General features: G+C 44.3%; 1 protein-coding gene across 1 annotated transcript in view; it reads left to right on the top strand.

The window, feature by feature from the left end:
- Window positions 1–844: 844 nt before the first annotated feature.
- Window positions 845–24,285, top strand: part of INSYN1 (inhibitory synaptic factor 1) — a gene marked incomplete at both ends in the record, with an annotated part of 46,183 nt that continues 22,742 nt past the window's right edge. Inside the window, one exon of the mRNA XM_081337088.1 lies at window positions 845–1,006. Coding sequence (XP_081193214.1) covers window positions 845–1,006 — 162 coding nt within the window. The remainder of the gene's footprint in view (window positions 1,007–24,285) is intronic.

The raw sequence follows: 24,285 nt of genomic DNA, 5'->3' as shown, positions 1-24,285 counted from the left end.
GTGGTGTTCTACCCAAAGCCGTTTCTGGCAGTGCTAATTCCCCCCCTCCATTCCCTTCTCTCTTTCTCTCACACTGCAGGAAATGGTGTGCAATACTCCGTGCTTCCAGCAACTCCCCAACGGCCCCTTTAAAGGCTAAACCTCCCCATGTTCCTCGTTTTTAAGGAGCTTCCTAAGATCTCAACAAGACACCTCCAAATCCTGGCCAGGCTGGAATTGCTGCATGAATCCTCTGAATTTGCCCAAGTTGTATGGATGGCAGTGGAAGCCAGCTACCCATGCAGGAGACTCTTGGGCAGCAGAGGTGGAGAAGGCCCTGAGAAAGGAATCAAGACCCAAGGTCTCCCAGGGATTCTCCCCAAGAGTAATGATGAGGAACTAGTTGGAGGTGATGCCCTCTCTGTCGGGAAGGGGAGCGTGGCATAGAGACTGGCGGGGACCACTGGCTTCTTTCTGCAGAGCAGAGCACAAATAACACACCTGAACCTATTTCTAAGCTCACGGTCTGTGGCATTCTCTCCCGAACCAGTTGGCAGACTGAGGGTGATTCCAAACCTTGGCTGCCTAGATGGGCAGATGGCCAAGTTGGAGATGTATGTCTGTTGGATTCATCACCCCCTTGCTCCCATCCCATTCTCTCTGGCTTGGTTGGCCCCTTCCAGTTACCCTGGGGAGAACAAAGGATAGGAAGTGAGTGCGCTACTGGGACTTTCTGGGCAAGCGGGGAGCGTTAAGATGTGGAGATCTCCCCACCCAAGAGAGGCTCTGTGGAGGCACAATCTGGTTGGGCAACAGCAGAATGTGCAACACAACTCTGCCCCAGCTCCCCGGCACCCTGTGAAGAATGAACAACCGGGACTTGCAGGATAGGAAGCCCACTAACAACACGACAGACGGCCACAACGTTAATGAGAGGGAGCACATCCGAGGGCGCATGAAAATGGTGATTGGGCAGCTAGAAGGCATTCTGCAAGAACTCAAGGAGGTGGCGAAGGAACTTCGAGACGTAAGTGTGGTTCTTAATGCGCGTCTGAAATTGTGATGGGGGGGGGGCGGTAAAGGACCTGAAACGAGGCTCTGATTGTGCTTTTGTCAAATGGTTGTGGGTAAAGAGGATTAGAGTGGCAGAGAAGTTGCAGGAAGTAGATTGGGCAGGAAAAAAAAGTGACCCTAGTTGTGTTGAGCTCTATCTTGCTCTTAACCCTGATTTGTCTTATTTCAGAGCTCTTGGTTGTTTGGGAGCATGTAAGAAGTTCCATGATTCAAGGGTGTGATCATTCCAAGGTGGCTGAAATGTTTTCTTGATGCACTTCTGACTTTTGGTGGCTATGGATAATAGTCTCTGTTCTTCAAGTTGTGAACATGTTTCTTTGTCAAATATGAAGTTCTGGAGATCATTCCTGGGTGCATTGACCGTTGTGGATACTATGAGATGGTGTAGCTTAAAAATAAGACCAGAAAAAGAATACAACTGTTGGTTCAGTTGCCAATATCTTGTGAATGGATGGGGGTGAGATGATGGTCAAACTTAGGCCATCAAGGTTTGTGGAGTGGTACTCAGAAGTGGCCATACCTACCGTGCTTGGAATATAGTCTTTTTTGTGAAATTCTTTGTCAGAAAAGCCCTGTTTTTTAAATCATGGCTAGAAGATGGCACCTGAAGCTTCCAAGCTGATTGGGTAGCATCACCAACTTAGCTGGATTCTCTTTCTCTTGAGAGATGTTCTCTTGACTTTCCCTTTGGGATCAACGTGTCCTTTGTTCTAGATGGGATTTTTTTCACTTTAGCTTGTTTTCTGGAGATAGAAAGCGCACCTTAGCCAGGAAGAAGCAAAGCAAAGTGATCCAGTCCAAAAACTGCTAATGGGTTGATGGGCCTTGCAGATGTCCTACCAGCTCAACATCTAACTTGATCTCCATTTTGGTAGCCTCCAAACTAAAGTCCTTCCAGTTTCAAACAGCATTGTGTCTTTTGAAGAACTTGCTCGAAACAAGGGTTTGAAGTGAATTTCCTTAATTAGCACTCCAGGTCTTCCCCCCACCCCCCAAAAGCACATCTACAGCCCCAAAAGGAACAGAGGACCTTTGCTCCAGAATGGGACAACTTGCCGTAGCCAACTCGTCATGGGACAACTCACTGCAGAACAATTCAACAATTCCATTTAATTACTTAAAATACTTTAAAAAATATTATAATTTTTCTCATTCCCATTTCATTTTGTCCCTCCTTGGGCATCCTTTCTTTAATGATTTTAGTCTACTATTTCTTTGATATTAGTGTAACTCTTGAACCACTGCGAGTTGCTTGTGGCGAGTTGTTATAAACCCCCTTTGCTCATCACTCGTTAAGTCTCAGCCAATATCTACTGGTTAAAATACACATTTTTTTAAAAAAAGTTTCCATCCTTGTCTCTCTCCCAATCACTGCAATAGGAGTTCAGCCTTCAAAGGAACTGATGGGCATATTATGGTCTGTCCTGTTGTCTTTGGGATTCTCAGTTCAGCCTCTATTCACAAAGAAACCAGCTGGGTGGAAGACAGAAACAGGGTGAGTGTGTGTGTGTGTGTGTGTGTGTGTGTGTGTGTGTGTGTGTGTGAGAGAGAGAGAGAGAGAGAGAGAGAGAGAGAGAGAGAGAGAGAGAGAGAGAGAGAGAGAGAGAGAGAGAGAGAGAGAGAGAGAGAGAGAGAATGTGTGTATATATGTGTGTACTTATCAGCCGGATTTCACAGTGAATTTCTATATATCTTATGGAGGAAACTGTTTAGGTCAGAATCCAGTAATACTTCCCTTATAGTCATGTGCGCAGTGGGGTTCTCTCTCCAAGGATGTACAACTTTTGGAATTCCAAAAATCACTCTCTTTGAGTGGTGTCCTGGCATCGCAATCCTCAAAACAGGAGAAGCCAGGAAGGTAAACATCTAGAATGTGCTAAGGCCAACCCAACCCAACCCAACCCAAACTCATAATTGGATTGATATCAAGGATTACAATGGCTAAGGGTTAGGTTATCTTCAGCTGTGGGATTCGATTGCAAGATGACTCCGCTGACCTATGAATCAATTCTCTGTACTGAATTCAACAGAGGGCTCCTAGAAAATCACATGCTTCTAAACAAGTTTGGACATTGTTGTCCAATGGTCAAACTGAATTGAATCAAATTGGATCTGGGTTTTTTTTAAAAAAATCCAATCCAGAATTAGAAGTAGATTGATAGGTAGCGACCTCATGTTTTCCTCTGTGCATCAAGATTTCTCCTTCTTTCACTTAAAGAATAAATAAATAAATAAATAAATCTCAATTCGAGGTAAGTTTTGGAGAGTCCCATAAATGTCATTCTTAGGGAACACATGAGTTCCTGGACCTTTTATTTATCTATGGTGTCTAGCTCTAAATAGGCATTTTCCTATTTCTTTTTTTTAATTTGGGACCCTCAAGTTGTAAAATATATTCCCACTTCCTTACTAAATTTCCGCAGCTTCTTCTTTCCTTATTTATCAGGGTTTTTTTTAAAAAAAAAATCAGTACAAGTTAATATTATATTAGTTAGCACCATTAAATAGATTTCTGGCAAAAAAAACATAGACTTCTTGGAGTCAGATTTGATCCCTGATGACTCCAGAGACATGTTGTTTTCATAGCAGAAACTTAAAAATGGGTTCCCCCGCTGCTTTCTTCAGGATGACCTTTCAGCTTCTCAGCCTAGTTTTTAGGCAAAGGGATCTCCTGGAGATGTCTCATCCAAGTACTAGCATGGTCCAACTCTTTCTCCTTGTCTCCTCCTCCTCCTCCACGTCCTCCTTCTGCCAAAGTCCCCCAGTGCCTGCCAACTGGAAGGGTACAAACCACTTTACAACACAGTAAAAAAAAAATCAATAGGAAATCTAACTGTTAAGTGCAACAATATTCACTCAAGGCATCATCATGATAAGAACTCCTGCAAGAAATAAAACAGAAGCAACTCAGAACTGAAAGACACACAGCTGCCTGAAATGAACTCCTTTAGTTCAGAGCTACTTAAAAGGCTTTCAGCGGTCAGGAGGCTCAGGGGTCTAAAGAGGGGGGAAAAAATAACAGAGGAAATTAAACCTTGACTATCTTTTCTCCGTCCAATAATACAGGCATTTAATAAAAGCTGGGATGACTTTGTGTACCCTCATGAGATCACCCTGCCTGTGAAGCAAATTAGGACATCATCATGCAAAGGACAGAGAGAACCCCACTGCGCACATGACGTGGCATGCAACCTCACATAGATTCCATAGTTCATCTCATTTGTGCATGACGCGTGTGACATCACATCTCCCTTGCCCACATGAGCATCCAGGAATGGTGCTATTTCTACCATTTCTCCTAAGAGTTACTTTTTATGGATGAGGCCTTTCCCAACCCTTCTGAGGCAGAATAGCAGAGTTGAAAGGGACCTTAGAGGTCTTTTAGCCCAACCCCCTACTCAAGCAGGAGACCCTATGCCATTTTGTCTAATCTCTTCTTAAAAGCCTCCAGTGTTGGAGTACCCACAACTTCTGGAGGCAAGTCGTTCCACTGATTGATTGTTCTCACTGTCAGGAAGTTTCTCCTTAGTTCCAGGTTGCTTCTCTCCTTGATTAGTTTCCATCCGTTGCTTCTTGTCCTGTCTGCAGGTGCTTTGGAGAATAGCTTGACTCCCTTTTCCTTGTGGCAACTCCTGAGATATTGGAACGCTGCTATTATGAGTGTGGTAATCATCTAGAGAAGTTTTTCTCAACCGTGTCAACTTGAAGATGTGTTGACTTCGATTCCATGGCTGGCAGGAGAATTCAGGGAGTTGAAGTCCATAGATCTTCAAGTTGACAAGATTGAGAACCCTTCTCTAGATCTTAATGTTTCGATTCCAGCCTGCCAAAGGAACAGCAGCTCTCGCTTCTTCTGTTTGCTACCAAAAGTGATAGGAGGGAAGGCCTCAAGTGAAACAAGCCAAGTTTAGCTTCCCTGTGATTCAGCAATTAAAAATTTTCCGGGACTTCCTGCAGCAACAGGTTAAAAGCAGGTAGACAGAATAGATGTTTGGTTGGTTGGTTGCCTGGTTACACAGAAATCCTTTCCTTGCTGAGAATTCAAAAGTCTGAGCTCTAAGGAAACGGGCTAGTGCACGTTCAATTTGCCAGCATCTCTCTAGTCATCTTCACAGGGTAGAAAATGTAGACTTTTTTTGACTGTTTCCTGCTCCTCCAGAGACTCTTTAATATGCAGGGGTGCCCAACCTTGGCAACTTTAAAACTTGTGGACCACAGCTTTAAGACACAGCTCCCAGAATCCCCCAGCCAGCCATGCCCCCTGGTTTAATGCATTTTGACCCAGATGTTGAAGACCCACTCGTCACCTCTTACAACTCCTAGAATCTTCCTAGAAATACTGGCATTAGCTCTGCCTACTTTTGGGGTGCAGCCTTCAATGAATCTTCCAAAGGCAGTGTTGATCCTCAAGCCGATTGAAATGAAGCTCCTCTGCCAGAAACTATGGTTAACTCAAACTTCGGTATGCTGGAGACAACCCACCCAGCAGTGTGGGTCATGAAACTGGCTTGCTTCTTCACAATTTGAGCTTCTGATCTATAGGTCGTTGGTTTTTTTTGGGGGGGGGCTTGCAAGGTCAGGGGGAAAGAGACAATCTGACGGCTGACCCACTGTGGCTGGTCATGACTGCCAAGTGTAGCTGATGCTCGCCAGAAGTCTCAGAGGTGAAAACTACGGCTTGTTCTGTGATCCCTTTGCTGATTATGTGCATGTTAACGAAAAGATGGCAAGCAGGGGAGTTAGGCTGGTGGCTTCAACTGTGCAGATGGAGCTCAGTCCTTTTTTACTTGCAACGATCATGCAATTGCAGCCAACATCTGGATATTTATGTCTCCCTCTGCAGATTCTCCTTATCACACGCCTTGGCTGCTCTCCTTCCTCCACCTGCCATACATTGAAAGATATTTAAAATTTCAAACCCCTTTAAGAATAATGAAAGAAAGCAGCTGAATCCCCACCGCATCAGGCTGCTCCTCTTCAAATACATTGCCCTTAAATCCACAAATTATTCACTGAAGGCAGAGTTGTGCAAGCGGCAGGTTGTAAACCTCCCCTCTGGCAAGGATTTAGAGTTCCAGGTGCCTTCTCTTAAAACTGCTGCTAAATTTGAGCAGCTCAGTGATGTACTGCTGAATTCATATCTCCCTTGAAGTCATTCCCTCCCTCAGCTTTTGTTCAGCTTTTGAGGCCCAGCTGAGATCAATGGCTGATTTTATTTTTATTTTTTATTTTTTTGATCTGAGATCTTTTGTTCGGTCTCCTAAAGAAGTGCTACCACCACCGTCTCTCCTTCCTGATACTCGCTTGTCCTTGGTTTTCTTTCCCTCCCTCGTCCTGTAAAAGAGTCGGAAGGGACCTTGGAGGTCTAGTTCTCCTCCATCCTGCTTAGTGCTTCACCAACCTCCTTCTCTTTCCTTAGGTCATCTTGAAGGCCATTTACGGTCTGTCAACCACTCCAAAATTTGGTGGCCGAATGGTCCTCTTTGGGAGGTGTGGTTGGGGATTGTTTGGAGATCTTGCTGAAGATTAAACGTGGGCTTGAATGTGGTGTGCCTTCCAAAGCTATTCTCCATTCATTTCCACCTTGAACATTTCCCAAATGTAAACCTTAAATATCTCTCTCTCTCTCTCTCTCTCTCTCTCTCTCTCTCTCTCTCTCTCTCTCTCTCTCTCTCTCTCTCTCTCTCTCTCTCTCTCTCTCTCTCTCTCTCTCTCTCTCTCTCTCTCTCTCTCTCATCTAAAGGCTGAAAAAAATATCTCTGTATCACCCAACAGGCTTCCGTGACTCTCCATAAGGCGTGGAAACAAGCTGCAATATTTATTCCCAGCAATGTTGTTTGGGGTCCCTTATGCCTGAAAGGATGAACCCCTGCTCATAAATTACCTCCCAGTGTTGCTGACAGCTTGTTCACTGGCCCTCAAGTTGAGCTCCGGATGGCGCCCGACCTTCGCTTCTTCCGTCGCGATCTGAAGACACTCTTATTTGAGCAAGCCAGCCTGGCCTGATGGGGGATGGGTTGGGTTTTTTATTGTCATTTTTAATATATGTATTTACTGTTTTTAGTTGGGCATATGTTTAATTCTTTTTAACTTTTGTATTTTTGTATTTTTTATATATCTGCCCTGTTCACCGCCCTGAGTCCTTCGGGAGAAGGGCGGTATATAAATAAAATTATTAAATTAAATTAATTAAATTAAATGCAAACTTGGAAGGGAGCTTGCTGCTCACCTAGAGCATGGGGCAAACTTGCTATCCATTAACAGAGCCATGAATCTTGGCTGCCTTGTAAAGCACGTGATCCACAGCTGTTCTGGTGGAAGTCCAGAATGAGGTGGGCAAGTCAATTCTCCAAGGTTACAGGTGATAACGCCAATGTTCCTCCACTTACCGGTCATCCTGAGCAGTAATAACAGGATTGCCACACCCTGGTCACCTCTGAAGAAATTGAGGAACCCATAGCAGGTGTTACCTGTCCCGGTTTAAAAGAGGTGTGCCGCTCGCATGAGTCAGGACTAGTTTATGATGGTTCTCCTGTGGGTGAGCCAGAAAACTCACTGAAGCTAGTCCCTAAAGTGCTTTTTCCAAGACACAGCTGGACTTTCTGCTTTCCCTTCAGGAGATTTTGCTTCTCATCCAAGAAGCTTCTTCAGTTCAGACTGAATGGTGGGGAACGGAAGGATTTCTATTCTTGGCAGACTCCTGGTCATTAGCACTCCCTCTGAGAATTGTTGAGGCCACTTGGAGGTTTACACGGGCCCTCAGAGTCACCTGGATAGTGCAAATGGGTGTGGGACTGATGAAAGCACTATGTTGTAAACAGGAGATAGGTAGTGTCATATCCCTCCTACCCACCCACCCCCCAGTCAAGGAGAGAAGCAACCTGGAACTAAGGAGAAATTTCCTGACAGTGAGGACAATTAACCAGTGGAACAACCTGCCTCCAGAAGCGGTGGGTGCTCCAACACTGGAAGTTTTTAAGAAGAGACTGGACAGCCACTTGTCTGAAACCGTAAAGGGTTTCCTGCCTGAGCAGGGGGTCGGACTAGATGACCTCCAAGGTCCCTTCCAACTCTCTTATTCTGTTGAAAGAAGGCTAAACAAAAGGCTGCTTCTTGAAAAAGCACCTTTGGGACAACCTGGATGACTGAGCATCTCCGGAGTCATCTCCCAAACTAGGTTTTTCTTTTCAGGTGTTGTAGCTGCTTTTTCCAAGTCCTCTGAGCCGCTGGGCTTCCGGCCCTCTAAGGGGAGGGCTAACTGGTTGGCTTTGCAGCTGCCTCTCGACACCCCAGAGAAAATGAACAGGTGTGAAACTGGAAAGCTTTAGTTAAGTTTCCTCCTTCCCTTCAGCAATAGACCAGTGCTGTGGAAAGCATCTGTCCGCTGGGTTGTTGTTGTTGTTGTTTTTTCCCTGTTGGCTTTGTTAACATTCCTCTTATTTATTTATTTTTACGGCGTGAAAGGAAGGGGGAGTATTGCTGCTGCAGAACCTGCATCAGTTTGAGGCAGCAATTTTCTCTCCTTGTTCTCAGCACCTCACGTCGACAGAAGCGAAGACCGCCACCCATTGCCTTCAGCCTGAAGGCTTGGAGAGGCATTGGGGGAAACAACGGCAGTATCAGAAAAGAAATGGTGTCTCCGGATTCAGATGCAATTATTTTTGAAGTCAGATCCGGCGTGTAGCAGAGGAGTTCTCCTCTTATCCTGGATTCAGGAGGATGGGGGAAAACTTTGTCAGTCCTACCAAGTTTTTTCCCCCCTTTTTTTCAATGTTATCACCAATAGTTAAGGACCCATTTCATGGATGCCTCTCTTTCAGGCCAGGTGTTCCATCTCACTTTCTTGGTTCATCACCCACTTTCCTTTTCTCTGTAATTTCATCATGAACCGTATCTTTTTCTTCCTATTGCAATCGCTTAGGCTCTCAGGGACTTGATATTCCTTCTCCAGAAGTGTGACATAGGAAGCACGTATCTTAGTCTTCCTAAGGGGAACTTTGTAGCCATTGAGCTGTGGTGGCGCAGTGGCTAGAATGCAGTACTGCAGGCTAACTCTGCTGACTGCCTGGAGTTCGATCCTGATCAGCTCAAGGTTGACTCAGCCTTCCATCCTTCTGAGGTCGGTCAAACAAGGACCCGGATTGTTGGGGGCAACAGGCTGACTCTGTAAACTGCTTAGAGAGGGTTGTAAAGCATTGTGCAGTGGTATATAAATCTAAGGGCTATTGCTATTGTTATTGCTATATCTATCTATCTATCTATCTATCTATCTATCTATCTATCTCTATCTATCTATCTATCTATCTATCTATCTATCTATCTATCTATCTATCTATCTATCTATCTATCTATCTATCTGGTGGCACAGTGGTTAGAATGCAACATTGCCCACTGCCAGCAGTTCAATCCTGACTGGCTCAAGGTTGACTCAGCCTTCCATCTTTCCAAGGTCGATCAAACGGGAACCTGGACTGTTGGAGAGCAAGATACTGACCCTATAAACCACTTAGAGAGGGCTATAAAGCACTGTGAAGCAGTATATAAGTCTAATTGATATTGCTATTTGTTGTACTTTAAAGAGCAACCTTTGACAAAGTTAATTTTTTGACTACCTTCCAATATCCGTTTAAGGCCTTCAGAAATTATGGGTCTCTTCTTTGAATCTCTTAACTAAGGCGTCTCCCCTAATTCATATACATTTTGTATTTCCAAGATGTGTTGCTGGTAGTGACTCTTTAGTCATAGATTAGTCTTGGAGTTCTGACTTAGTAAATTTTGTGTGTGTGTGTGTGTGTGTGTGTGTGTGTGTGTGTGTGTGTGTGTGTTATTCTGGCACACTATTTGTACTATTGTGATGGAAATGTGCATTTTCTAATGAGCTCATTCATTCTAGTCTCCCAAGAGAAGGGAAATAGAAATGAATTCTGTAGATTGATAGTCTAGTTTTGGCCCACAGGACTTTCTTCCCCCAAAGCGATACCAAAAAAAAATCAGGTATCTGCTTTGGCTTAGCAGCCTGGTTCTCTTTAGAACATAGAACACAGAATAACAGAGTTGGAAGGAACCTTGGAGGTCATCTAGTCCAACCCCCTGCCCAAGCAGGAGAGTCTGTGCCATTTCAAACAAACGGCTGTCCAGTCTCTTCTTGATATTTAGCTATTTGGGGCAACTGCTCTCAGTATCAGCCAGCTCGACCACTGATGAAGGATTGGAGAGCTGATCATATCTGGAGAGCTTCGGGTTGCCATCATCCTGGTGTATACCTTTAACAGGATTTATTGTGTTATTTGAAATCAATAGAAGACCAGAAGTAACCCGGCAGCACCTTTTTCAGACCAACACATTTTATGAAAAAGCCAAAATATTAGATTTGTTAGTCTGAAAAAAGCTCTTTTACAAAATCTGTGTTGGGATGGCTAACCGCTTGGTCACCTTCAACTGTTGGACCAAGATACCAATCTATGGAAGTCAAAAACCATGGACCTTTACTTGGAACTCAGAATAATAGAATTGGAAGGGACCTTGGAGGGCATCTAGTCCAACCCACTGCTCAAGCAGGAAATCCCATACCACTTCAGACAGTTGCCCAATCTCTTCTTGAAAACCTCCAGTGTTGGAGCATTCACATCTTCTGGAGGCAAGTTGCTCCACTGGTGAATTGTTCTCACTGTCAGGAAATTTCTTCCCTAGCTCTAGGTGGCTTCTCTCCTTGATTAGTTTCCATCCATCACTTCCTGTCCTGCCTTCAGGTGCTTTGGAGAAGAGGCTGACCCAGTCTTCTTTGGAGGGAGCACTGTAGCATCCCCTCTGCTTTCCATCCCTAGACCAGCCTTTCCTGCATTACAAATAGCTTCTTTCTGCAATCTAATCTCTTATCCCTTGTTCTCCTTCAATTCCCCTCCAGCACAGGGTCACTTTGAAGGCTGACATTCAGCTTCAGAATGGAAAGCTCATTAATATTAATCTTGTGTCCCTCTGGTGATTAATTTATCCTCTTGGCCACCAGGATCCATTCCTTGCCACCGTTGCCCTTGCCTGTTTTCTCTCTCTCTCTCTCTCTCTCTCCCCATCAATTTCTATTTTAGAAAACCTCTGTACTTATTAGGATAGAGCTTTGTCTCCATTGCTTAATAACTCCTATCACATCCTCATCACTTCTGGCAGTGGAGATCAAAGCCAGCAGAACAGCACAGCTGGAGATGAAATATTGACCCAGAGGCACACCTAGGTAAAGGTAAAGGTTCCCCCATTTCCGACTCTAGGGGCCGGTGCTCATCTCCGTTTCAAAGCCGAAGAGCCAGCGCTTGTCCGAGGACATCTCCGTGGTCATGTGGCCGGCGTGACTAGACACCAAAGGCGCATGGAACGCTGTTACCTTCCCACCGGAGTGGTCCCTATTTTTCTACTTGCATTTTTTACGTGCTTTCGAACTGCTAGGTTGGCAGAAGCTGGGACGAGTAACAGGCACTCACTCTGTTATGCGGCACTCAGGATTTGACCCGCCAAACTGCCGACCATCTGATCGACAAGCTCAGCATCCTAACCCACTGAGCCACTGCGTCCCTAACCAGGATATTATTATTTTCCTAACTACTTGTTATGAGAGCAAAACACTGGGCTTCCACCAAAAACCTCTCCCCCACTGAAGTCATTTTCCCAGCCCGTAACATGATTAATAAACATCCAGTCCACACCATTCAAAGATGGTTTAATCCAGCAGGTTCTTAATAATGAATGATTAATGAATGATTGTCCCAGGATAATGTTGCAGGATCCAATCTGGGCCAGTCACTTGGCCACAGGTTTATTTTTCTGAGCTTCCGGACTCATGCTGGAGCCCATCCTCAGGGAATTTCTGTTTAGCAGAATGTGTGCTTTGGACTATTCTGTGTGTGGTATTTATGTGGTGCCTGGTTGCATTGCAGTGTTGATGGCTGGCTATTAAATTGTTGGCTGTGTTTCCTTGTGCTGCTCAACCCTCACTTCCTAAGTACTAGATAAGCTGGTGGTAAATCAGCACTCCTGTTGACTGACAAGGGGTCTATTTCCCAGGCTTCAATCATTTCCCTGGCTGTTTTTGATCCTGCTTGTCTGACAATCTTAGTAGTTGCAAAATTGAATCTATGTTCATTGAAATCTGAGGCTACCAATGGGTTCGGGTTTCTAATAACTTCTTTGTTAACACATTACCATTAACTGGCTGTAAGTTGAGGGCCGGTATCTGATTTTTAAAAAAATAATATAAATGATGCTGCGCTTCAGTGGTTAGATGGTCTAGACATTGGCGTTTGAATTTAGATCTTTTTAACATTTATATTTTATTGTGTTTTACTAATCTAGGTGAAACATTAATATATATATTGCTAGTCCATGTGTGATATGCCCTACGCTAAGTAAATAAGTGATAAATTCATTAACACATGGTTGCCATCTGAGGCAAAAATTGTTATTGTACAGACCACGATGGAAGGATAATGAAATAACCACCGTAGAAGATTGGATTATAAAATTGATGGAGCTCGCAGAAATGGCGGAGTTTGTTGACCAGTTTGGTCAGACGAAAAACGATAAAACTTTTTTTTTAAAAGAAGACTGGAAACGTGGATTATTCGTTGAAAGCAGGAAAGTTGGAATTGATTTGGGGGTTAAAAAGGGTGAAAGAAAAAGGGGAAAGAATAAGATGGCAATTAGGGAATAGAATTGAGGAGTGGAAGTCATGATTCTATGTTTTCTTTCTTGCTTTTTTCATTTTCTTTTCTTAATTTTTCATAATTTTGTTGTATTGAGCAATTCTAGCAAAACATATCTGTTTCCATCCATGTGTGTCTAAACAGGTCATAGGGCTTAAACATGGAGCATCATTTAGGAGATTCTTCTGCATCCTTTGTTTTTCCTATTTGTTGTGTTTGAGGAAGAGTTCCAGAAAATACATCCTTTTGTGCTCTTTTCGTGGTCACCATTGCCCCGTCAACGGATTCACAGTGGACACCGCCCAATTTATGACAGCCCAAGTCACCCTTTTCCTGTGCGATGGTATATTTTTCTTTGATACAATGAAGGGAACATCCCTCTGTTTTGACAAATGTTTTCCTCTAGGAGACCAAAGTACTCCTGGAAGAAATTGTGACAAGCTGATCACAGCAGACATATCTGAAAGAAAAAAAATAGAGTCACAATTTATGTCCCACATTTCAAAAAAAATATATTGTCAGCTCTTTAGCCTGACAATTCTCCGGCAGCCAACCTGTCAAAGATGTGGGTCATTAAGTGAAGACAAAAGAAGAACGCCGTTCTTCCCTTGGTCTATCTGGGGTGGCCGGAGAGCACATGCAAGCATTTCTTGCATTATTGGTGTGTGTGTGTGTGGGGAAATGGCTGAGAAGGTAGTGAAAGCAGAGGAGGGATGGAAGGAGAACCAAAATGGAGCAACGGCAAGATTTACGTCAAAGAGGGGGAAAGATCAAGCGTGGAAATGGGCAGAAAGAGTAGTCCTTCTTCTTTGGCTCTCTTGTTTCCTAAAACCGGTGTTGGGCTGCTTGGCAAAACAGTTGAAGAGACAGCAAGGTTATTGGGTAATCAAAAGGTAAGTGCTTAGCGTTTTTCCCCCGATTTGAGGCCTACAGACAGAAATCCTGAGCGGGATAGTCCTCCCTCCGTTACACCCTAACCCTCTCTTCCTTCAGAAGTTGTGGGTGCTCCATCACTGGAGGCTTTTAAAAAGAGGCTGGACAGCCATTTGTTTGAAATAGGGTCTCCTGCTTGAGCAGAGGGCTGGACTAGATGACCTCCAGGACCCCTTCCAACTCTGTTATTCTATTATTCCCTCCCTCCCTTCCTTCCTTCTAGTTATTCCTTCCCTCTCTCTCCCTTCCTTCCTCCTTTCCTCAGTCCCTCCCTTCCTCTCTTTATCCCTTCCTCCCTTCTTCACTCCTTCTGTTATTCCCTCCCTCCCTCTCTCTCTTCCTTCCTTGTTCCCTCCCTCCCTCTATCCCTTCCTCCCTTCCTCCCTTCCTTCTTCACTCCTTCTGTTATTTCCTCCCTCCCTCTCTCCCTTTCTTCCTTGTTCCCTCCCTCCCTCTATCCCTTCCTCCCTCCCTTCCTTCCTTCCTTCTTCACTCCTTCTGTTATTTCCTCCCTCCCTCCCTCTCTCCCTTCCTTGTTCCCTTTCCTTCCTTCCTCCCTCCCTCCCTCCCTCCCTCCCTTCCAGTAGGTTGATCAAGAATCCCAATAGGAACATAAGCAGGCTATATCTGATTTCAACGCCCATCTGTTTCAAAGCATTTCACAGAACCCAGGCAAATTTCAGTAAGAGAGGTGGTTCCCCCCCCCGAATGGAAGAGAGTTGCCCCCCATTTTTCTTCCTCCTCTCTGGCTTGGAAGAAGCCCGGAGACCCCCCCACCCCCAAAGCCTCTCTTCCCACTTTCCCCTGGCCAGTGGTGGGGTTCAGCCGGTTCTCACCCCTTCGGCAGAGCCGGTAGCTAATTTTTTGTTGCCCAGGCCCGGAATGGACTTCTGGAAGTGGCATCCACACAGAGAACCAGTTGTTCACCTGTTTGAATCCCACCACTGCCCCTGGCCCTGGAGCCTTGGCCTTCTTGATGAAAGCAGCCTTGCTTGACTTTGCTCAAGGGGAAAACGGCGCTTTGAGCGCCCGGATTGACCAAGCAAGCTTAGCATCCCTCTGCCAGGCTGCCTGCAGTCTCCCGGGGGGCTTCTTCAGGCTGGAGTTTTCCCAGCAAAAGGCAGCGACTTTAAAGCAACCACTACGGAGGAGAGGAGGGATGAGGTAAACCAAGGAAAGACACAGCAAGCTGTTTTGGGGTGGGTGGGTGGGTGGGTGGGTTGAACCGTCCCCTCCAGCAATTTTCCCTTTGATCTTCTTGAGAACCAGCCTCTGGCATCACGCCCTCTGCTGGAGGTGGCGGGAACTGTTCCAGTTCTGCCCCCCCCTAGTTTCCTCCCCCCCCTCCGCTTTCCCACTGCCGACATTGATTCAGTTTCTCCTTTTGCTTCAGTGACAGGCCTCTCTCCCAGCTGTTGCCATAGCGATTGCAGTGACCATGGCGCGGAGCCTAAAGCAAACATCAGTTCTTTCGAGCCATATGATTTATATTCCCGGTCTTTCTCAGACGTGTTAAATACAGGATCTTAATTGACTCTTTCCTCTGAAGTCAGATTAATTAAAAAAAAAAAAGACATCAAGCTTCCAATTTGGCAAAGGTTTTTGGATTTCAGTTCTGGTATGCTCCTCCTTCCCTGCCTCCCTTCCTTTCCACCCCCTGTTTCTCCTTCCTTCCTTTCTTCTTTCCTTCCTTCTTTTTTCCTTCCATCCTTATTTCCTTCTGTTGAGAGAAAAAAATCTTCATCAGGGTCCGGTCCAAGCCGGGAACAAACAAAATGGAGACTGCTTTAGAAAGAAGGTTGCAGTTTATTGAAGAGCAGAGCCAGACAGCAATGTGGCTCTGGGGAAACTGACCACATGTAGCTGGGAGTGGTGGGTTTTTATCCCTTCTTGGGCTTTTTGTTTGGAGTTGTTCCTGTGCCATGAACTTTGACCTGAGTCTGTGTGCCTGATGGTGGTGGGTTAATCCTATTATGTCCCAAAGGTCATATCCTGCTTCCCTGGGACTGGGGCTGACGGCTATGTCCTAGGTTGGATTTTTTTGGTGTGAGGGATTGTTGATATAGGGTTTCCTGCCTGAGCAGGGGGATGGACTAGAAAACCTCCAAGGTCCCTTCCAACTCTGGTATTCTATTCTATTCTATTCTATTCTATTCTGTTCTGTTCTATTCTATTCTATTCTATTCTGTTCTGTTCTGTTCTGTTCTGTTCTGTTCTGCTCTGCTCTGCTCTGCTCTGCTCTACTGTACTCTATACTCTACTCTACTCTATTCTATTCTACAATGTCTATTCCATTCTGTTCTACAATCTGTCTATTCTATTCTATTCTATTCTATTCTATTCTATTCTATTCTATTCTATTCTATTCTATTCTATTCTATTCTATTCTATTCTATTCTATCTACAAATGAGATCCTTTAGATGGGTGGTGATCCTGTTTCCCTGGGACTTTTTCTTCTTCTCATTTTACTTGAAGGACAGGGCCACCTCTTCGATCCCAACCAGCCAAGGTCAATGGGGTTCCTCTTTTCAACCCAGCTCTTCTGTCCCCTCCTCTTTTATTCTTGGGAGATTCCCCCCCCCTCTTTTCTTTTTTTCCCCCCTGATTTTCCTGCAACCGTCTCTTCACCTCTGCTGCGTGTGCTTCTGTGTATATAATTAGGTTGGAGAGAACTTGCCGTACTGTAGCGTTGTGGGTAGAGTAGCCTACTGATCTCCGAGAATGAAGGCCCAGCATTGGCTCCCAACTCCAAAACCCCGAGTTTGTGTGGGAGAAGAAGGTGGAAAATTAACCCAGTTCCTCACCTGTTTAAAATGTACAGAATAAATGTCTCCTGGTCTTTACACACACAGCTGTCTATTTTTGTCTGCTGTAGGCTAGCAAAAGTGATGCCAGTCTACCAAAAAAGAAAAAAGAGAAAAGAAAAGATAGGGGAATTCCATGGTCTCTACTGACCAAGAATAATCCCAGTTTTCATTTAAAGCACGGCTCCTTTTGCAGGACATGCAACTCCAAACAAGGGAAGTGTTGTTTGACCTGTCTCTAAGTTTCATTACTCATGAAGGGCTGCCAAGCTGTGTTATGCTGCTCTTCTCTTCTCTTGTAGCTAGCTGAGGTCTTACAGAAGACCAGGTGACGCTGCGCTTCCTTCCAGATCCCCAGTAGATAAACAAAATCAGAGTATCTTTGTTGATCATAAGGTGAGGGGGTGAACCTAATCCCCAAAGCCCCTGAAGGCAGGACAAGAAGCAACAGATAGAAACTAATCAAGGAGAGAAGCAACCTGGAACTAAGGAGAAACTTCCTGACAGTTAGAACAATTAACCAGTGGAACGACTTGCCTCCAGAAGTTGTGGGTGCTCCAACACTGGAGGGTTTTTTTAGAAGATCAATCATTGGTCTGAAATGGTATAGGGTCCCCTGCTTGAGCAGGGGGCTGGACTAGAAGACCTCCAAGGTCCCTTCCAGCTCTGTTATTCTGACCATCTTAAGATGAGCCTAAGAATGTATCAAGAGTTCTTGGAATTATGGCTCTTTTTTTCTGCCTCTCTCCCATGGTTCCAGATAAATTCGGACTCAGTGAAATGAAGGTGCCGTATCACCTTTAGGTATGAAGATGTTCGTTACTAGGAAATGCTAGTCACATGTCATGTTAAAATACTTCAGAATCCATTGTGTTCGTAGATGCTTTTTTACTGCTGCAGAACCCTTCTTTCAGCCTAATGTTATGTTGATGTTCTATTTTGATGATAGCCTTTTTTCCCCCTCCAAATTTAGACAGTTGACTTTTAGCACAACTGAAAGATTGCTTGTTCCACTGAGGTATAGAATGGAGGTCTACACTAGGATGGATTAGAGCATGAAGTACAGTAACACGTGGGTATCTTCAAGCCAATCCAAAAAAGACTGTCTCAGTATTGCAAAAATTGTAGGTGTACCTATGGAAACGCTCAGTCGTCCAGGTCATAGTTATCCCAAAGATGCTTTTTCACGAGGCAACTGGTCTTTCTTGTTTTCCTTTGAAGACATTTGGCTTCTCATCCAAGAAGCTTCTTCAGCTGAGTTGGATGAGCAGCGAAACGTCTTCAAAGAAAAAAAAGGCCTCGTGAAAAGGTATCTTTGGATAAAATTGTAGGTGTTTCTTTTTAATGCGAGTAGAGCAAAGACCTGGCACCCTGTGATCAGGAGGGATAGCCTGTCGCACGTTCTTAGAACATAAAACTAGGAGTATAAAATCATTTCTCGTTTATTATTTAGGGAATAATGGAAAGGATCTTGTCTTGGTGCTCTGTTCCTTTAAGTAAACCATTTTTTCTCCCAAAGCAAGCTTTATGAGATGGTGGGGGGGGGGGAATGAAGACACTGTAGTTGTAGGAGCAGAGATGAGAAAAGCAACCCTGTTTCACCTGGTAGGAGGAGAGGAAAATTAAGAATCCCTCCGTGACCTTGCCTGCACTCCCATTTTGCTCAATGAAGTCTAATCTATTCTGAACAGAATTTCCCACACAACCCGGACGGTGTTTTATTGAAGGGCAGATGGTGACTTAAGGACATTGTGATGTAGACCTGGAGTTAGCAAGGAAGCCACCCGGTTGAGACAATCAGTTTGCCAGCTGCCACGTCGGATGCAGTTTATGGGAGGGAAACACAACCCAGGGACCACTAAGCTGCAAGCCGTATCCCACCACTATTCTATTCTATTCTATTCTATTCTATTCTATTCTATTCTATTCTATTCTATTCTATTCTATTCTATTCTATTCTATTCTATTCTATTCTATTCTATTCTATTCTATTCTATTTATTCTATTCTGTAATTCTATTCTATTCTATTCTTATTTCATTCTGTAATTCTTTTCTGTTTTGTTATTCTATTCTGTTCTATTCTTATTTCATTCTGTAATTCTATTCTATTCTATTCTATTCTATTCTATTCTATTCTATTCTATTCTATTCTATTCTATTCTATTCTATTCTATTCCATCCCATATTCTATTCTATTCTATTCTATTCTATTCTATTCTATTCTATTCTATTCTATTCTATTCTATTCTATTCTATTCTATTCTATTCTATTCTATTCTATTCTATTCTATTCTATTCCATCCCATATTCTATTCTATTCTATTCTATTCTATTCTATTCTATTCTATTCTATTCTATTCTATTCTATTCTATTCTATTCTATTCTATTCTATTCTATTCTATTCTATTCTATTCTATTCTATTCTATTCTATTCTACAATGTTCTATTCTATTCTGTTCTGTTCTGTTCTGTTCTATTCTGTTCTGTTCTGTACTATTCTATTATTATTTCATTCTGTAATTCTATTCTGTTCTGTTCTAAATGATTGTCCAATCCCTTCTTAAAGACCTCCAGTGATGGAGCACCCACAACTTCTGGGGGGTAAGTTGTTCGTTCCACGGATTAATGATTTTAACTGTCAGGAAATTCTTCCTTTTCTCCAAATTAATTTCTCCAAACCCTTAAATAAACTTGACAAAAGGTCAAGTCATAAAAGGGGCACTTTGACCCCCAGTATTAGCGGGCACCAATCCACAAGAAGAGGTTTTTCTTGGCTTTTGAGGACTTTGCAGCTGGAACCAAGTCCCGATTTGGAACCGTTTGCCTTGACAGACCACATTTTGCAAGCTGCAAAATGGACAATTTGAGGGCTGTTGACCTGACCCTGATCTTGTTACCTCCCGGAGACCTACAGCATGGATCTGGGGCCAACTTGGCCTTGATGCAGCTCCTTGCTGATGGGATCAATGGAAGAGAGTTTTAATTGGGAAGATTAACAGGAGGAAGAACAACTAATATGAGTTTGTCTGCAGTTACCAGCTGCCTTTGTGGTCTGAAGCTGATTTTGGCAGGTCTCCACATTACTTCTTGCTACCGTGGCTGCTTCTCAATTTTGATAAAATAGGTCATAGGTAGCACACCTGGTTGCCTTCGGCCTCTCAAATTACAATCCCCATTAGCCCCCCCACACACACAGACACATCAAGCATGGACCATGAGCAAGGGGCATGGGAAACGTAGTCCCTCAACAATCTCCAAGAAGATTGCAAAGCAACAGCCCTGTAATAATTTCATGTATTTATTTATATGCTTTTCATACTTTATTCTCTCCCTTGGTGTTTGGCTAAGGCAAAATAACACTCATTTATCTGCAGCTCAAAAGAAAAAGGACCATTTGGGGGGGGGGGGTAAAAAAAAAACCAGGGACAAACAATGCTTTTACCTGCTTGTAATGTGATTAAAAAAAGAAAAGCAAAGCAAGATCAATTTAAGTCCAACTCACTCCCAAGAAGAAGAACCAAAATTGAAGAACAATAACATTAAAAACAGATGCAAAGAAACCAGAAGACACAGAACTAAATTGAGGTCCAGGAGCGTCAAGGACAAGGTGATGGCTGATCTAATTGACCTACTCTTTGATGTACAAGCTTGGTGGGCAATCTTGAGGCAAGGTTGATTACTGCAAGAACCAAAACAAACATTCAGCCATCCGCTTTATATAACAAAGGCATGCAAAAGTCTCACGCGTGCAGTAAATTGTAAGTAAAATAAATCTTACGGATGTAACAAATAATGTAAGCCTCATGGAGATAGTAAAGACAAACCAACTAAGATCCAACAGGCGGGGTGGCCATGTTAGTCTATATCAGGAATAACAGAGTTGGAAGGGACCTTGGAGGTCTTCTAGCCCAACCCTTTCCCTCCCCATCCCAGACAAATGGTTGTCCGATCTATTTTGAGACCCTCCAGTGATGGAGCACCCAACAAGGTGAGGAAGCATGTCCTTAGTTCCAGCAGGCATCTCTGACCAGCTTCCATCCATTGCTTCTTGTCTGAGCTTGGATTTTTTTTGTAGATGTTTCATGACCCAACTAGGTAACATCGTCAGTCCTAGAAGGGAGAAGAGGAAGAGGAGGAGGAGGAGGAGGAGAAGGTCCTTGTAGCTCTCTGAGCTTGGATGTTTTCTTGTAGACATTTCATGACCCAACTAGGTAACATCGTCAGTCCTAGAAGGGAGAGGAGGAGGAGGAGGAGGAGGAGGAGGAGGAGGAGGAGGTCCTTGTTGTTCTCTGAGCTTGGATGTTTTCTTGTAGACATTTCATGACCCAACTAGGTAACATCGTCAGTCCTAGAAGGGAGAGGAGGAGGAGGAGGAGGAGGAGGAGGAGGAGGAGGAGGAGGTGGTGGTCCTTGTTGTTCTCTGAGCTTGGATGTTTTCTTGTAGACATTTCATGACCCAACTAGGTAACATCGTCAGTCCTAGAAGGGAGAGGAGGAGGAGGAGGAGGAGGAGGAGGAGGTCCTTGTTGTTCTCTGAGCTTGGATGTTTTCTTGTAGACATTTCATGACCCAACTAGGTAACATCATCAGTGCTCCGAAGGAGTGGGATTTGCAAGCCACTTGCATACAAACATAGAGCAAAACTCCCATTCCTTTCCAGCACCAGCAGTGTTACCTACTTTGGCTAATGAAATGTCTGCAAGAAAACAACAGCATTATGACATCCTCGGTTCTCTAGCCGAACTCGGTGCAAATGAAGACCACGAGCAGCTAAAGAACGGGCAGCCACGACTTCACATGGCGGAGAAGAGATAATAATAATAATAATAACACCCATGGCTATTAACTAACACATTAAGGCGACTTCCCTAAGCACCAACGGCTTATCTAATTGTTTTTACGCAGTCATTACTGTAGAGGGATAGAGGCAACGCTGCCTTAATGGGAGGGCCAAGAAATAATCTTGTTTAAAAGCTGGGGGAGGCGGGGGGGGAGAAAAAATGAACTAGGCTGTGGTATTGCTCAAGTCACAAACACACACCCGGCATTGTAGCATGCTATTGACACTTTGCAAAGTACCTCATTTTCATGAACATGTACAGGTAGGTCCTCGGATTAGGGCCACAGCTGAGCCCATAATTTCTGTGGCCAAGGGAGACAGTGGCTAAGTGAATTTTTGCCCCGTTTTACGAGCTTTCTTGCCACGGTTGTTAATTGAATCGCAGCACTTATTCAGTTAGTCACCTGGTCGTTAAGCGAACTCGGCTTCCCCCGTTGACTTTGTCAGAAGGTCACAAAAGGGGATCACGAGACACCCCCCCCCCAGGACGCGGCTTAAATAGGAGCCAGTTGTCCAGCATCCAAATTTTGACCACGTGGCCACGGGGATGCTGCGACGGTCGTAAGGGTGAAAACAACGGTGCTAAGCCCCTTTTTTCAGCGCCGTTGAGACTTCGGATGGTCACTAAACAAACTGTTGTAAGTCGAGGACTGCCTGTGTCCCTCAGCTTTCCATCGTATGGAATCACTCGCGTCATGACTCGCCTCTGATTAGAGGAGGGAGGATATTTTTACCTACGGCCTTAAATCTTAAATAAGATTCCATACTGTTTTCTTCAATCCTGTTTTGAAGGCTTTTAATGCAATCCACTAGTCCTTAACTTATAACCATTTGATAGGTAACCATTTGAAGTTACAACAGCACGGGGGGAAAAAGCGACTTAGGGGCGTTTTTCACACATACGACCGTTGCAGCATCCCCAGGGTCACACGATCCAAAATTCAGGTGCTCGGCCACTGACTCATACTTATGACGGTTGCAGCGTCCCGGGGTCCCTTGATCCCCTTTTGTGACCTTCTGGCAAGAAAAGTCAACAGGGGAAGCCAGGTTCACTTAACGACTGTGTGACTAACTTAACAGCTGCAGTGATTTGCTTAACAACGGTGTCAAGAAAGGTCGTAAAAGGGGGCAAAACTCAGTTAACAAATGTCTCACTTAGCAACTGAAATTTGGAGGCTTAACTGTGGGTCGTAAGTCAAGGACTAACTGCATTGTACGGGCTGCAGACAAGATATGGTTGAACATATAATTTTGTAAAATATTACATTATGTATGATTTCTGAATTCCAGTGAGGCTAACAGGATCCAGGAAAGCTTTAGCCATTTTATGGCAACTGATTTCTTCTTCAATATTATTATTATTATTATTATTATTATTATTATTATTATTATTATTATTATTATTATTATTATTATTATTATTATTATTATTATTATTATTATTTTGCTGCGCCTGCTTTTTTGGATCTTGGTGATTTGTATGGCATTGGTTTAATAATATTGGGTCTTGCTCTGCTCACCTCAGGACTGGGCAGATTCCATCACGTCCGGTGTGTCTCCGGTTCTTTGTTAGCACCAGGAATTGAAACACCCTGATTGTGGAGTCCTTGAACAAACTCAGAGAGTCCCCAAGACGCCCCTGTTCAACTTGGAGCCACATATATATTCTCTCCTGTTGACACCTTGATCATCCTAGAGGAAACAGGGAGTGGCCTTGGAGGAGAAGATTAAGAGCAGTTACCAAGGCAACAGTCAGATAAGAGGGGCTTGAGTCCAAGCCAAGAAAATCTCTCAGATAGCTCCTGAAAGAAAAGAAAAGAAGAGAGAGAGAGAGAGAGAGAGAGAGAGAAAGAAAGAAAGAAAGAAAGAAAGAAAGAAAGAAAGAAAGAAAGAAAGGAAAGAAAGAAAGAAAGAAAGAAAGAAAGAAAGAAAGAAAGAAAGAAAGAAAGAGAAAGAAAGAAAGAAAGAAAGAAAGAAAGAAAAAGAAAGAAAGAAAGAAAGAAAGAAAGAAAGAAAGAAAGAAAGAAAGAAAGAAAGAGAGGGAGGAAGGAAGGAAGGGAGGGAGGGAGGGAGGGAGGGAGGGGGATGGAAGGAAGGAAGGAAGGAAGGAAGGAAGGAAGGGAGGGAGGGAGGGAGGAAGGATGGGAGGGAGGGAGGGAGGGAGGAAGGAAGGAAGGAAGGAAGGAAGGAAGGAAGGAAGGAAGGAAGGAAGGAAGGAAGGAAAAAGAGGAAAGGAGGGAGGGAGGAAAGGAAGGAGGAAAGGAAGGAGAAGAAGGGAGGGAGGGAGGGAGGGAGGGAGGGAGGGAGGGAGGGAGGGAGGAAGGAAGGAGAAAGGGGAAAGGAGGGAGGGAGGGAGGAAGGCCTGAAGGAAGGAAGGAGGGAGGGAGGAAGGGAGGGAGGGAGGAAGGAAGGAAGGAAGGAAGGAAGGAAGGAAGGAAGGAAGGAAGGAAGGAAGGAAGGAAGGAAGGAAGGATGGGTCTTCAGACATACTACTATTACTGTCACAGTAAAACCCAAAGGTGCTTTTTCAAAGGCAACTGGGCTTTGTTTTTGCTTGAAGACATTTCACTTCTCATCCAAGAAGCTTAGAGAGGGAGGGAGGGAGGGAGGGAGGGAGGGAGGGAGAGGGAGAGAGAGAGAGAATACCAATTGGCCTGCTAAGTGCACCGGGAAGAATCAGTTTTGCTGTGCAGAGTGACAGGTTAACAGAAGGCTGGATGGGATTCCGGCACCCATTAGCCAGCAGGAAAGAAAATGCCCTGGTGCCAGATCTTTGTCCGCAGGTCATCTTGAGGACAGAAGAAAGCAAGATGTGGGCAGGGGGGTTCAGAGTTCAGAGACTGATCAGAGGAACCCTCTAGAGCTCTCCGTGGGGAGACCCAAATCCACCGCTTAGCCCACGGAGTCTGGTGTAGCGGTGAAGGGACTGGACTAGAAACCAGGAGACTGTGAATTCTAGGCC

This window comes from Vipera berus (genome assembly GCF_964194415.1).
Source record: "Vipera berus genome assembly, chromosome: 12".
Lineage (NCBI taxonomy): Eukaryota > Metazoa > Chordata > Lepidosauria > Squamata > Viperidae > Vipera > Vipera berus.
This window is presented reverse-complemented; position numbering and strand designations above follow the sequence as displayed.